The sequence below is a fragment of the Hirundo rustica genome, chromosome 1, assembly GCF_015227805.2.
Source record: "Hirundo rustica isolate bHirRus1 chromosome 1, bHirRus1.pri.v3, whole genome shotgun sequence".
Taxonomy (NCBI): Eukaryota; Metazoa; Chordata; class Aves; order Passeriformes; family Hirundinidae; genus Hirundo; species Hirundo rustica.
The window spans coordinates 61,954,919-61,970,006 of record NC_053450.1 but is presented as its reverse complement, the minus strand read 5'-3'; the positions used below and the strand labels follow the sequence as shown (position 1 = coordinate 61,970,006).

Sequence of the window (15,088 nt, the reverse complement as noted above, 5' to 3'; positions counted from 1 at the left end):
CATCCGCTAACATAGTTAGATTTTGGGAAAATCATTCCATTCTACAACTGCTTTGCTTTGTTACATCTTCTGTTGTGGCAGTGCCTGAGTACATGTAAATTAGATCTCATAACCAGAAATAATCTAATGCTGTGCTCTGAACATTATAAAAAGTGTAGAGAATATGAAAGACAGGGAAAAACACTTGGGAATATCCCATTTTCCCCTCTTTTCAAACAGAGTGGAAAAGAGATCTTTTTCATACTGACTGATTTCCCTGAGGTTACATAACCACTGTTCTCTCTGTTTACCTGAAAGTCTTGAGCATCTCATTCAGTTCCATGTGATCATATTACTATCTGGAAAACTTTAACTTTCTATCTTGAGACATCACAAATAGCAGTAGTTTTGCTGCTGTTCCTCTTAGTCTTCTACATGGGTCTGTGACATTTTTAGTAACTGAAGAAGGAAATCTCAAAAATTCTTTGCAATTATGTCTGACAAGACCTTTGAGGACAACATAATATTTGCTGCACTATTCCATTTATTTCCTTTAAAAACAAGTGGGGTTTCTAAATTTCTTCAAAATGTGCACTGTTCAGTAGCTCTTGGACTACATTCATATTGTTCCATTCAGTTTTGACATCATGGCCCCTTCAGCCCTCTGACTGTTCTACTCATTATTTTAATTTTTTTTTTTTCTCAGAAGCTTGTCAAAAACAGTCTAAGAGGAAAAGAATTCACATTGGAGCATTTTTCCAGATTTTTTTTTTTGTGATGTGTTTATTTTTTAGGTGTGTCTGATTCAAAGGATAAAGTAGGAGCTTTTGGCCTGTTGCTGCCTTGTGGAAAAAAAGCCAAACTTGACTGATTTATTATGTAGCTCAGAAATAAGTTTTGTCCTGATGTTTTTGTTTACCTTCACCCCTAATCACTGCACACATACTATGCACTGTGTGTATATGTGCATATATATAGTGTGTGTGCACATATGCATTTATATACTGGTTAGAGTCGGAAAAGGCTATTCAGCCTCACAGTCTGCCTTCAGCACTGACCTATGTGAGATGCTATAGGAGGAAGACAAGAATTACTTTTACATAATACTCTTAGGTTTCCAACCATTTGAAGCCTGTACTTCCTCACTCTGCAGAGCTTCTGTGTGTTTATCACTCAGTGGGTGTCTGTATCATGAGCTTTTCTCATCATTCCTTGGGTCAGTCTTAATCAAGAGCGGCTGCAGCATCCTCTGGCAGGGAGTGACAAAGCTCAGCTGTGTCAATACCCAACTTACTTTTGCTTGTTTAATCCTGGCTCTTTCTAGCTTCATCTGATAGTAGCATCTGCTTCTTTCTGTAGAAGACAAATCAAGTATTTTATTCCCATCCACTATTTCCATGTCAAGTGATTTGAGACCTCTTCCAAGTCACCCACTCCAACAGTCTGCTCTTTGGGCTTTTGCTGCTGTTGAGCAGTTCATCTCTATGCAAGACTCTTCCCTCTTGTGTCATGGGTACTTAATTTCCTTGAAAAGTTTTTGGTTGACAGATCTATGAGAGTGAAGTGATCTGTATCATCATCATGCTACTCTTGTTGACATCTTCAAAGACCTACTTTGAACTTCTTGATTTGCACTTGGCAGCTTTTTTTCTTGTGATCATTACTTTAGTAATAAGCTGATTAAATGCTTTTGGTTTCTGAATGATATTTGATAAGCCAGGGTGACATAGAAATAGTAGCCTAAGATAGGATTAGCCTGTACAGTTGTTTCAGTTTGAGCCAGAAAGGAGAAATAAAAGCAACTTAGTCAAGAATGGTAAGAGAGGTTTGTGTGTGTTTCTGTTATGTTGTCTTTTTTTTTTTTTTTCTCCAACTGATTTTTCCCTCTTTCTTTAGAAGTCGAAGTAAAGTTTTGTCTCGTTGGTTGGCTGGCTTACCTCAACAACTGGCTCTGCTTGGCTTGAGGAACCCTGAGCTTTCCAATCAGCTCATTGATATCATTCATTCCGCTGCTTCTCGTTCAAACAAGGAACTATTGCAAAGTTTACAAGCCACTGCTGCTCGAATATACGGTAAGACTTTGACACTACAGCACAAGGAATTTTGTCCCTCACCTGTCAGGCAGGTTGCAATTGGAAAATCCTGTTTCCTAGATGAACCTAAAGACTGGATGGGGGGCAGAGTAGCAGATTGGTTCAGTCGCCATAAGGTTAAAATGGGGAGAGTAAGAAGATTACTAGAGAGTAAAAAGATTAAGATATTTAGTTCAAGTTAGTAGGATTTAAATTTGATAGACTGGAAACTTTAGTCTTTGTGTGTCAGGTAATCATAGAATCATTAGGTTGAAAAATACCTCTGAGGTCCAAGCGGTAACCCAGCGCTGCCAAGTGCACCACTAAACCGTGTCCCCAGCTGCCACATGTTTTTTGAACACTTCAGGGGATGGTGATACCACCGCTTCCCTGGACTGCTTTATCCAGTGCCTGACTACCCTTTCAGCAAAGAGATTTTTCCTAATGTCCAGTCCAGCCCTCCCCTGGTACAACTTATTTCCTCTCATCTTGTCACTTATTACCTGGAGGAAGAGGCCGACTTACCCTCACCTGGCAGGAACCTCATTTAAGGTAATTGCAGGGAGCAATATGATTCTTCTCCAAGCCTCCTATTTTCTAGGCTAGTATTGCCTATTTTTTTCCTCCCTTTCATGTCGGTTGTAACGTCCTGATGTCGGGGGGTGGGGGGTAGCCGAGGCAGTCGTTCAGCGCGGTCGGGGCGCGCGCTGACCGAGCGTTGTTGTGCCGCAGATCCGCTCGAGGGCACGCTGGTGCTGCTGCCGGCCGAGGCGCAGCGGCGCCTGGTGCAGCTGGTGTACTTCCTGCCCTGCCTGCCCGCCAGCCTGCTCGCCTGCCTCAGCCGCTGCTGCATCATGGGCAGGATGTCCTCCGACCTCGCCGCCACCCTCATCGGCATCCTGCACATGAGGTACCGCGCTCTGCTCGGCTCTAGCCAAAAACGGCCCCGCGTGGGAACGTTAGTCACGAAGTTTGCACGCAGAAAATCACTGTAACGCGCAGGCACCGATGGTGTGGTTGGTCTGTTGCTTTGACTCTGTCTTTATGCTGCCCTATTTTCCACAGCACATACTGAGAAAATCGTGCAACTGTTTAGGTTGGAAAAGACCTTTAAGAGCGAGTCCAGCCATTAGTCCAGCATTGCCAAGTCCACCACTGAGCCATATTTTTAAGTGCCATATTCATCTATCTGTATTATTTTACTGTCTTTGTATATATTATTTTACTGTCCTTGTATCTATTAGTATATATTACTGTCTATGTATATATTTCAAGACAGGAAATTTTGTCTTGAAATACAAGCATTAGTGCTTTTGTATCTGGGTCCTTTCAGTAAGGATGCAAAGCAGCATCAGCCTATCTCTTACAAAATCTGTAAGGCTGCGTGGTATTGAGCACCTTCTGCCCAGAACGTCATCACCAGTGGTCTTTGTTCTGCCACTAATTGCAGCTTTTACTTGTGAATGCTTCAGCCTGACACAGCTGATAGTGAAAAACAACCGACCAGTTTTTCTCATGTTCTGCTTTCTTTCAGCTCAGTTTTTCTCCAATTACCACACCTAAATAGCCAAATTACAGTTGCTAGGCAAGTGCCTTTTTGAAGTTATTCATGCTCTTGTTTTTTTTTTTTGCCCTGGCTTGAAAGAGGGTAGGTTTGCCTGTGAAGTCAGGGAATTAAGCTGCTGTTCATTGAAGTGAGTGGAGGGCTTGCTGAGATTTCACAAGGGTGTTTTGCTTTGCTGCTTCTGGGAGAAATATATTTTTCCCCATTGGTCAATATTGTGGAACCTTGGATAAACAAGCAGGAATTAAGCTTATATGAAGTATGCTTGAAGTGATTCTTGATGCTTTTTAGATCTGAAACATTTTTAATTAAAATAGGACACAACACAAGGCACTGTAAAATACAGACCTGTTTGTATTAGCTGTGTAACGTGTGGATAAGGTGACTAACATAATAAGTGGTGAAATTTGTATCCTATATATATAATGCATTGCTGCTGTAAAAGCGAAGTTCTCTCTAGTTTTGGGAAAGTGTACATCAGATTTTATTTTTAAAAATGAAAAATTGTCTGCCAGATACTGGAAGTTCAGTGGCAAAGTGTAACCAATTCTAAGACAGTCATTGTAAGACGTAAAGTCAGTAATAAGCACTCAGGTGGGTTTTTTGTTTGTTTGATCTGAGTGGATCTTCATTGTGGGAGATTTTTTGTAGTAATGGAGTGCTTATTTTCTAAAAATTGCCGTAAAGCTGCAGGTGAGTTGTGGGCATTTGATCCTTTTGGCAGAAGATGAAAGTACTAGACAGAAGGTAGTGTTCTTACAAAAGGTAGGTTACATTCTAAGAACAGAGGAGGAGTAAATGTTTTGTTTTCAGAGGTGCAAAGGAAGTATTTTGATTTTAATTTATGGCATTTGAAGCACGTTTACTTACTTTGGGTTCAAAGACTGTAGATAATCAACCCAAGAAGTCTATCTGAAATCACTAAATGAAAGAAAAATGTACTCATGTACTTACAACGGTGCAGTCCTTTTGTATTGATAATCCCTGACCACCTTTCTGGAAGCTTGCAAGTTTTGATGAAACTTGAAAAAGAGAGATTGCTCTTGACCAAGCACTGTTTTTGATGAAGTTCTCACTTCATTGAGAGGAATTAGTATTAAGAACAAGAAGTTGATTAGTTTTCTTTGGAAGCACATCTGAAAATAATACAAGTCCTTGGAAAGATTAAAATTACTCTTTCATAGACAAAGTGAATGCAAGGGTTTGGAAATACATTCTTACCTGTTTAACCAAGTTAAAAACTTGTACAGGTTACAAAGTGCTTATAGATGACACCTTTTTTAGCTTTGGCTTAGGTGAAATGTATTTTGTGGAAGACTCTTTGAATTGAATAATTTTTTTTGTTTTGTTCAATCATCATAACAGTAAACATTTTATCCTGAAAGATTAATCTAGGGTGCCTTAAAGACTTAGGGAGCCAAGATGATAGAAATGTTTTTGGCTGAGGGGGGTGTGTCCAAAAAAAAGTTGCTTTGTCTACTTAAACGTGCAAAGATGGGGAGATAAGTAATAGTAAATATTAACTTTCCAAGAACAGAAGTCTGATATTTCTTTTTCATTGGAAAATAAGTTGCACAGTCTAGGAAACAATAGTAGGTTTTCTAGATATGAACCTTACCTTTATTAGCTTCATAACCTGTTACTGCACTCAGGATAAATGAACCAGTTTTCTTTTATCAGAAAGGCCAGGCCAAACTATTTTATCTGGTTTTGTGGCTCATTTTTATATAATGACATGGACAGACTGGAGTGAGTTTCAAGAAGAGCAAAGAGTGATAGTCTGTCAATTGTGATTATGGGAATGACTGACAAATTGGCATTTTAGGCAGATGAGGCTGGGAAGAAGTCAGAGTTGGTTGTGTAAAAGACTGTTGAAAGGGAATGGGAGAGTGCAGTTTTAGCAGGATTAAAAATACAGACCTTAAGTATCAAGAGAATGTTTGGTTTGAGTGCTAGGAAAATTTTATGAAAGCAGAAATATATACTGGATTGGGTTGTGTAGCAAGGGGATCCAAATACACCTCGCTGGAAATACTCAATATCAGGCAATCAGGTTGGACATGGATGGCAGAGGGTAAAAGCCTTGAAGGAGCTGGAGGGGCTGGGTTACTCCTGGTCCTCATTTTCGCCTCTTGTGATACTCAGAGTTAAACTTTCAAGTTTGTCAAACGAATGGTACTGCAAAAAAAAAGCTTTTGTAATTCCACGTTTCTGCGCCGCAGCGTGGTTCGTGGGACGTTTTGTGTTCTGTTAGGGTGTGACTCGGACGGAGAAACTCCCGAAGCCGCGCGGAGCCGTCATTTACGAGTGCCCCGCTGCTGTCGGTAGATGGCGCTGTTTCTCTTCCGGTGCTTTCCCGTTCTCGGCGCCGGGCGGGGACTCTCCCTGAATTTCTCTTCTCCTGTGGAATCTGCTTCTCCGTCGTGCTTTAAATAGATTGCGTTCAGGAGCGTCACAGGGTTCCGTGCTTGTTCTTAATTTCTTCAGCAGCCTTTATTCCCGTGCTGTTTTGACTGGCAGAGGATGGCTGTTTGTACGCGCTTGAGAGAGTGCTCGTGTGGAGCCATGTGTTTTCATCAGGGGCCAGCTACGTTAAGATGGATTCACTGAGAGCACCTTTGGGTCATAAAAAAACTTGCAGTTCTTCCCTGACCAGTCATTAGAAACTCAAGGAACTCATAGGTTTGTTTTTGTGCACAAACTTTGTTTATGCGTATGTTTGTTTCTGTGTGTAAAACTCATAGTAAGTGTATCCAGATGGTTCAGAGCACAGCTGTGTAATGACAATGTGGTAACATCGGTACAATTACTGTGTGTTGCCTTTCAGGTATTTTTTAATTTCTTTGTTTATTAGAAGTGAATTTTGAAAATAGTCAATAGTTTCACTTTTTATTTTTGTAATAGTGAAGTGAATGCCCAAGTGTGTGTAGGAGCCCTTTGAGTGAGCTCTGTGTGCTGAGAATGAAAATGATGTTGGCAGTATTTTCATATAGAATGGAAAGGTTTCTCAGCCCCTGGGAGGTTGGTTACCTATACTGTTAAATTATTAGAATGGTTTCTGTGGCACCTTTGGTTTACATTTGCTGAAGGTGACACAGGCCAAGGAGTGTTTCGGAAAAAGAGTTGAAATGCAGCCCCACCCCATTTTGGATGCTGGTATGAACATGGCCAGGTTTGCACTAATTGATCGTGAATCATCTCTGTGCCGGTGAACAAACATTCCTGGTGTTGGGATCACTGGGATGGCTACAGCTGGTGAGTTTCAGGTAAAACTGAGGATCAGAAGGTGTTGTAGTGGCTTAATTTCCCTGCTCCTCTTCTCAAATGCCTGCCTTGTGCCTGCTGTATGGGATGTGAGATGTAAGTAGCTTCAATAAATCCAGGCTGGTAAAGTTCTGAGAGATGGAAGTGTGCCAGGATTTTGGGGTATATGTCATACAGAAACAGGTGAGGAAGGGTGTGGAGTGACATGAGTGAACAGTCTGTCACTTCAGCCTGAGAAATGAGAGAGAGCACCTTCTTGACAGGAGATGAGTTCTCTGAGTTGGCCTCTGATTTAAGCCTCTGATGAGTTTACATTTGTGGAGAAAAATGGAAGGGTCTGGGTAGTATTTTAGAAAGTGTTTTACATAAATCTACTGGATGGATTTTTTTTATGATCTTTTGTGGGCCTATTTTGATATACTGAGATAAAGAATTTATCTTGACGCAGTGTGCTACATTTCTAGAAGAGTCAACTTCAGCATTTATTTTTCATTTATGATTTACTGCAATAACTGTTAAATAAGAAATACTAGTTCACTGCTAGTTAAAGGTGAATGGTTTAAGTATTGGTTTGGAATATGACATTAGTGGATCTTTGGCTTGAAATTCCAGTCTTAGATTCGCCTTGACAGTGGAGTTCTGGTAATTCCTTAATGCCATGGATATGAACAGGTAGACAGTTCTCTTCAGGAAGCAAAGAAATCTATAAATCATTGATGGTCTGATAGGGACTAAGGTAATGAAATTTAGCAGTATCAGAGGTAGAGCTGGAAAAAAATTTGGTGTAATCTCCCTATGCCTGCATTTTGCATTAATAGGGCAGAAAGACTTCTTCAAAATGGTTTTAAAGAACTAGTGAGGCATGTGCTTATTTTTTGAGCACTTTTTGGAAGACTGACTTTGAGGCTAGTGTTTTTGTCAAATGTGGAAATGTATTAAATGTTGTAAATATACCTTCTTGTATAAGGTAGTTTACTTTGTTTTCCTGAAAAAGTGGTCTGCCATTTACATACCAAACTCTGTACTGTTACAGTTACAGAGAAACCCATTTGTCAGGCCCTGTGTTTTTGTTTGCCAGTCAGTGACTTAGTGGAGATTGAGGATCAGATACTCTTGCAAATAGAATTTTCTTCTTTCCTTCCCTTTTGTATATGATGCTATGTTTAAGAGGATATATAAATAATCTGTGTACTTCCTGTTATGTGTTCTATTCTGTGAATTGTGGATTAAGAAATGCAGATTATGGGTGTGTGATCAAGTATATAAATTGGAACGCTAGATTGCTGACTTGATGGGAAAATTTTGCTGTCTCCTCTCATTCCTTGAAGTACAAATAAGGAAGCTGAAATGTGATTTATTTATGTGCCTTATTTATGCGTAATAATTATGGTTGTTTTACAGCATTTTATCCATTGGAACTGTGTGTCTGGAAATTATTTCACTGTAATAGAGAGCTGGACAGATAATATGTCACTGTCTAGATAAAAAACAATGGGAGTTAATTTATGGCATTTCTCTCTTGAAGTAGGGTGTCCATAAATGAGATCTCCAATGGCTTCAAACAGCCATTTCTTATTCTTGTGGGACTCTTTCCCCGCTGGGGTCTCGCCAAGAGTTGTTTCTGTTGCTGTAGAAAAGGAGCAGGGTGAGGACCATATAAATGAAAGCTGAATGCTCTCTGGCATAAATTGTGTGGGAGTTCCAAGTTTTCACAGGTTTGAGATAACCCTAGGGGTAATTGCATTCTGCTTGATGTAACTGTAAATGGACTCTTCTCTTAAAACATAGTGCCTTTAAAATATTCTGCTGCTTTCCAGGCAATAATGAGGGAGCTCAGCTGGCATCTCATCAAACATCCGGGCATGCCTGTTGGTTCCTGCTATCCTCTGGAATCTGGTGCTTAGAGGGAACTGAGATGGTCATTGTAACATTTGTTTGCTGTAAGGTGTAAAATTCTGTGTCTTCAGATACGTTACTAAAATGTTTTGGCGTTATAATAGAGTTCTTTATGGATATTTCCTTTGTAATTGAATGCTAATTTTTCTTTATTTAGCCATTCTAGTTATTTTATTAGCAACCTTTGCCAGTACAGCATGACGAGGCACAGGGAGAATGCAAAATGTAGCTAACGAAGACTCTCTATATGACTTGATTAAAGAATTATTGAATACGTAATTGTAGTCAAGAAAAAGAAAAACAGCACATTCCTCCAAAGTGTTTGCAACCAGGAGAGAACTTGGAGAGCATGTTGTAACCCGTTATTGTGGTTAGCAGCACTGATAGAACAACTGAATTCAGTAATTGTCATAAAAGTAAAGTGCAGAAAATATTCCAGAATAGGATATTTATTTTAAGAAGGCATCAATAAAATGAAAGTCTTGCCAAAATAAGCTAACTTCATGTTAAATAAAAAACAAAACAAAGAAGTGGAAACTCTCAATTCACTACAAATGGTATATAATGGAAACTCATACATGTAACTCATAATAGTTATGAATGGTTTCCTAGGAAAAATGAAACAATAGTAAGGTCTGTGTTCACTGAGGTGCTTTGTATTTCTTGCTGTATTTTGCCTTGGTTGTATTTTTACACCCCTCAATTTTAGAAACAAAAGTAAAGGCGGAAAGTATTAAAACGGTAACAAAAGTGCTTAGGGCACTATTGAAAAAATTAAATATTAGCGCGTGCTTTCAAAATGTTGGCTTTTCCCTGTTGGGGTACCACTGAGGATCAAGGGGAAAAAATTATCTGTTCTCCTTGCTGCAGGATGAGAAAGGATCTGTAATTCTTGAGAATCAGACCCCAGAGTGGGTTACAGTGCATTCCTTCATCCACATCTGGTCAGCAAATTTCCTTTTTCTTGCTCACTGTTTTGTAAATGTCTAGGACTTGGAAGAGGGAGAAGTCCAAGCTTGTATTTAAGGACACAGCCCCTAAATTTTCCCCCAGGTTGGTCGTAGCGTGAGGTTCCTAATCAAAGGGAAAAGAATTATGTTGCTGCACTACAATTGCCGCCGTCAGTAAATGCCTTTTGCTCATTAGTGAATGTTTCTTCTGATTTGTGCTCTCATTTATAATGTGAGAGCAGTGCTTTACTTCAGACAACCTCTGGATTTCTGGAGCAAATGAGCAGCTGACAGGCTTACTTTTAACAATGCGTAGCTTAAATTGTTGTTTTCTTAAAATAGCCTTCATGTTTTTCCTCAAATCCCTGGTAATTCCTTTCAGATGTTTGTTGTATTTTGCTGCGTTTTCAAATGGAAATACTTGATCCTTCAAAAGAGATAATGAAAGTTAAAACAAAAAAACACTAACAAACCAGTGGCTACACATGGTAAACTGTTGGAGGAAAAGGAGGATAAAAACCCCTCACTTGCTCTTGAAGCTTACATTCAGGTCTTGTACTACCTGGAGCTTAGTTTTTCTGAATGATGAGATGGTATACGGTTGGAGAAGTATTCAAAGATTCAATTTTTTTTTGTTTTTTCTCTTTTTTTTTTTTTTTTTTTAGCGATTTCAACATCATTTTGTGACTGTCACGGTTTCCTGTCTTTTTTAGAACTGATATGAAAACTGAGAGTGCTGATCCTCATTAGCAGTAGAACTCAAAACTGATTTGATTAAGTTGATGCGGGGACGTCAGTTTATACTTTATTGCAGTTGCATTTCAATCTGACAGAAATTATTTTTCATTAAAGCTGAACAGAAATAAACTGTGCCAAAGCTGAGATAAATATTGGCACAGGGCTTTTTAATGTTTTAAAAGAACGTGTTTTACAGAAGCGCAAGTACACGCGTACACTGGGAGAAAATGTATGTTTTTCTTCCATAAAGGTGCAGCAGTCCTGACGTGGTGCTTGCATGTGATTTTGCTCATTTCAGCATGTTTTGTTGTTTATACCCACAGCTCCTGACAATGATAATATGGAAGCGTTTGGGATGTTTTGTAACATACTTCCCATGCTTATAGGTAATTCCATAAGTGATCCATTACCTTGTATTTGACAGGCGTTTTTACATGTAAGCACTGTTTTAAGTGGCAGTCAGACAATGCAGCTGTCACTACACAGCTGGCTGGCTGTAAGACATGCAGAGTTTGTGACAGTCCTGTGAGAAGGCTGGCTAGGAGACACACCTGTACAGTGTTGTCCCAATGTGGTTTTATCAGCAGAGCAGTGTTTCTGGGCTCATACAGTGACCCATGGGCAATGTGCTGAAGGATTTGAATGTGTCCTCTAGAGCTAAGAGGAGGATGCTGCAGTATCTGTGTGGAAGTCTCCCACTTCTGATGAGTGCCGCACAGTTCTGTGTTGATAAAGAAATTCTGGGCTGATGTTAAACTTGCTGTGTTGAGAGGTCATAGGTAGCACCAGTCATAAAAATAGAAAGCCAAAAGGAACAAGGAAGCCTTTTCTCTACACTTCTCTGTGTATCAGTAAAGATTTTTTTTTGTGGTGCAATTTCTGGTTGATCACAATGGAAGATGCACAAGTAGTAAGGGAGTGCTGTTCTACATATCCGTGGCCCTGGGTTGTGAAGGAAAACTCAGCCCTGTTTCCTGCAGTGGAAACAATTCTTTATCATCCTTGTTTGCCATGTGATTATTTTGGCTATTGGGGAAGAACCACTTTCCTTCTCATATTTCCAAGGCCTTAACTAAGCTGGATATGCTGAAAGAGCTGCTCTGCTGTATCCTGATGCACTGCAAAACAGAATGTGGGAGGTGCTGGTGTGTAATTTCCACTCTTAAGTAGATCAAATGACCAAATTGCTTTGTCAAGAGAAAAAAGAGACAGAGTTGCCTTGTTTAACTTCCACTTCTAAGTACTTTTGTATACTAAATAATGTGAATGCTTGTGGCCTTTTGTCATCTCTCTTTCTGGATTGTTTCTTAGTAGTCACCAGTGATGTCCAGTGATTTCTGTCTTCTGCTGTATGAGCTGACCACTTCTACCCATCTCCTGCCTTTTCTTGATACAAGAACCTTTCTTACTCTGAGGCTGCTTAGATTTCTGGAATTTTTTTTCCCCAAGTGTTATAGGCTCTTTCATATACTCATATTTTCACATAGTCATGTGCAGCTACCATTAACAAGATTTCTGAGATGCATCATGCAAAAATTTTTCTTTCAGAAACCATCCTGTCCCTAAGCATGACCACAGGTGTTTGTGTGTCAGCTCATTTCATCCATTGCTACAGTGTTAATTTGCCTGGTGCAGGCACTGATGTTACAGACCTTAGTTACTTTTAAAAATAAGGCATACCAACCAACTCAATTAAAGGAAAAAACAACAACAACAAACCAAACACAAACAAACAAACAAAAAACCACCAACCTAAAAAGCACCCAAAAACATCATGGAATTTTTACTCCATACTCTTGCAGGTGTCAGGGGAGTTCTCAGATGTCAGATTGCTCAGGGCTGCTAGTTCAGTTCATCCTTGCCTTCTCTTGGAGGTCTTTTGCAAGGTGAATGCCATCTCATCCTGGTAATTCCCTTTCGGTTTGTTGGATTCCATAATATTTGTGCAACTGCTTGAAGTTACAGGGAGTTATCTTGAGGAGTTGTTCTGGGAGGGGAACCAGAACAGTTTTTTTGGTGACCAGAGATGAGCAGAATCCCTGTAGCCACTATCCTATAGCCTTTTCCTGCTTGATTGCCATCCACATGCAGTGGCTGTGTGCTGAGTGTACAGCATCTTGGGAAGTTTTCTGCTCCTAATGTGTCTGAAGGACAATTTAATAATAAATTAATAATAGTATCTTGGTGGTTAAAGCACTTGCTGAGGTTGTGGAAAGTCTGTGTTCACTGTCTTCTGCTGAAGGGGAGATTGATTTCCTATTTCCTAACACAGTGACTTAGTCATTGAACTATTTTGAGGATGTGTACTTAATCATTTTATTAAATTTTATTACATTTTCAAAGAGTTGAGGCCTAGAATGCAGTTAGGTTTTTTCAGGAAATGAGTAAATCTGACTGAGGCTACTGACTGTGGCTGTGACTTTTTAAATGTTCTGTGTGGTACAGAACTATCAGTGAAAGAAATAGAGGAGAAACTTTACGATGACTTTATAACCTAGAATTAAAAAAAAGGGTTGTGGGAGGGCTTGGTTTAAATCTTTGATCAGTGGTTGATAAAATCAATTTAAGATAGGATCACTTAGTACAGTACAAGTTGTGTATCTCAAGCTTGAGACACACAGGTTGTCTTGCCAATGTTCAAATAATTCTGTAAAGCTTCGGGAATGCTCTGCACTAGATATTCCCAATTATGGTGCTGGAAGCATTTTTCTGGAAGATGAGGGGACTGGATTTTATTTTCCTTGAACAGGAAATACAAACCCTTGACCTTGCACTTTTTGAGTCCTATAACCTTCACATTTATGAACAAAAGGGTGGTAGTATTAATGCCTCAGAAGGTCTGTGAATCTTGCATTTGCATTTTTATGTTTTACTTTTAAAATACTTGGAGACTGAACTTGGGGTTGAAATTAGTCACCTTTTTTTTTCAATTTTATTACTAAAAAAAAAAAAATCAAAACCCAACCCCAATCCAAAGTCTAAGGAAACTTGCTTAGCAAATGCTAGACAGGTGCATTGCTGTCTGCGCTGGAGTTGAGCAGTGTGTTTTATAGGAGGGCAAGTGGAAGGATAATTTCTAAAATGAGTGCAGCAAGGTTCATCAAAGTTCTTCTAAACCTCTACATTATCCAAAGACTCCTTGTGACTGTACAAGCTAAAATCAACTCCTTAAACGTGGCCATAAGTCAATTGGTAGCTACTTTAGGTCAGGAGGCGCAGAGGTAGTAGTCAGCAGTTCAGGAGTAACCGCTTGTGCACAAACTGCAGTTGTTTTATTTTGCAGCTGTGTGATATAGCCAAGCTGAAAATAACAGTAGCACGAACTGAAGGAGTGAAGTCCATCTGGAGTTAAAGCAAAGTTTGTAGCAAATGACAAGAGGAATGCACTGCGCGCTTGCTTTGACTGAGAAATATTGGCTCTGATAATGACAAGAGAAGCAGTAATTTTTAAGTTAATTAGATTCAGCTTTTCTTTTAATATCATATGGTGTACAGAACAGGTTACCTAAAGGTGCAGTTCTAAACTTCAAAAGAGAGGTTCCCACAGAGAGCAGGTGACCTTATGGAAATTACAACATGTAATTCATCATAGTTAATGTGGGTTTGGACTATGTGACTGGAGAGGTCTCACTCATATGCAGTTTGATAATAGGTTCCCTTTGTCAGTAATAATTTGTACAAAAAAAGAGAAATTATAATATGCTTGTTACCTCTCTTCCACATATAAAGCAGATAATTTTTTTTGACAGATGTCTGACGTGTGATTTACAAGGATCTTGAAAATGCATTTTAAAAGTGCATACAGTCCCCAATTATTCATGGCAGCCTTTATATTAAAATAAGAATTTAAAAATAATTTTAATGTACTTGGTAGTACATTAACATCTGTCCTAGAATGGAATCTCTCTTGTCTTGCATTCTTTATCTTATTTTTTTTTATTTCCTTTAATGTGAATTTCAAAATTGAGCAGCTTTAACAAGTGTCTACATTATAGGCACTTGGGTTCTAAGGTAATTGAGGTGATGGCAGCTGGTATTTAAACAAACTTCTGTGCTGTAATGCTGCTCTGTTTGTGTTTGTATTATTAGAAAGCCATTGCTTTTGGTCTTAATTTACTGTGAGATTCTCGTGTGATGTTTCAATTACGTGATTTCATGGGTTTTTTTTTTCCCATCCTGCTTTCTGTACAGAGTGCATCATGAGCACTGAAGGAACAGTTACTTCATGTTACAGTTTGGCCCTGTTTCAATAGGAGGTTCCATGTTTTCTCTATTGTATTATGTCCCACTTCCCTGCCCCCACCCATGGAAGATTTTTGTTGTGCTCAAGTAATTTTCACAGCTGCAGGAGATGGGAAAGTGATGTTTTTCCCAGTTTAAAGATGAGGAACTGGGGCAAGGAGAAGGTGTAGACAGAAGTACATAGAAGTACCTGATAACTTTAGGAATTCACTATGAAACGTTTGGGTTCTGATTTTTCAGAATACATAGCATCTCCTGTCTTGAAAACAAAAAAATAACCTTAAATTCACTGTAAGCTCAAATGGAGAAGTAGATTTCAAATGGGTGCTGCTTTTAGAACTACTTGAAGCTGTGTCTCTCTGCAGCTGTTAGTGACATTTTAA

General features: G+C 39.2%; 1 protein-coding gene across 6 annotated transcripts in view; it reads left to right on the top strand.

Moving 5' to 3' along the window:
• The window catches only part of TEX10 (testis expressed 10), a 53,916-nt gene that overhangs the window by 17,849 nt on the left and 20,979 nt on the right, over window positions 1–15,088 (top strand). For all 6 annotated transcript variants that reach the window (XM_040062270.1, XM_040062245.2, XM_040062253.2 and 3 more), the window contains 2 exons: window positions 1,876–2,051; window positions 2,784–2,961. In XM_040062270.1, coding sequence (XP_039918204.1) covers window positions 1,876–2,051; window positions 2,784–2,961 — 354 coding nt within the window. The remainder of the gene's footprint in view (window positions 1–1,875; window positions 2,052–2,783; window positions 2,962–15,088) is intronic.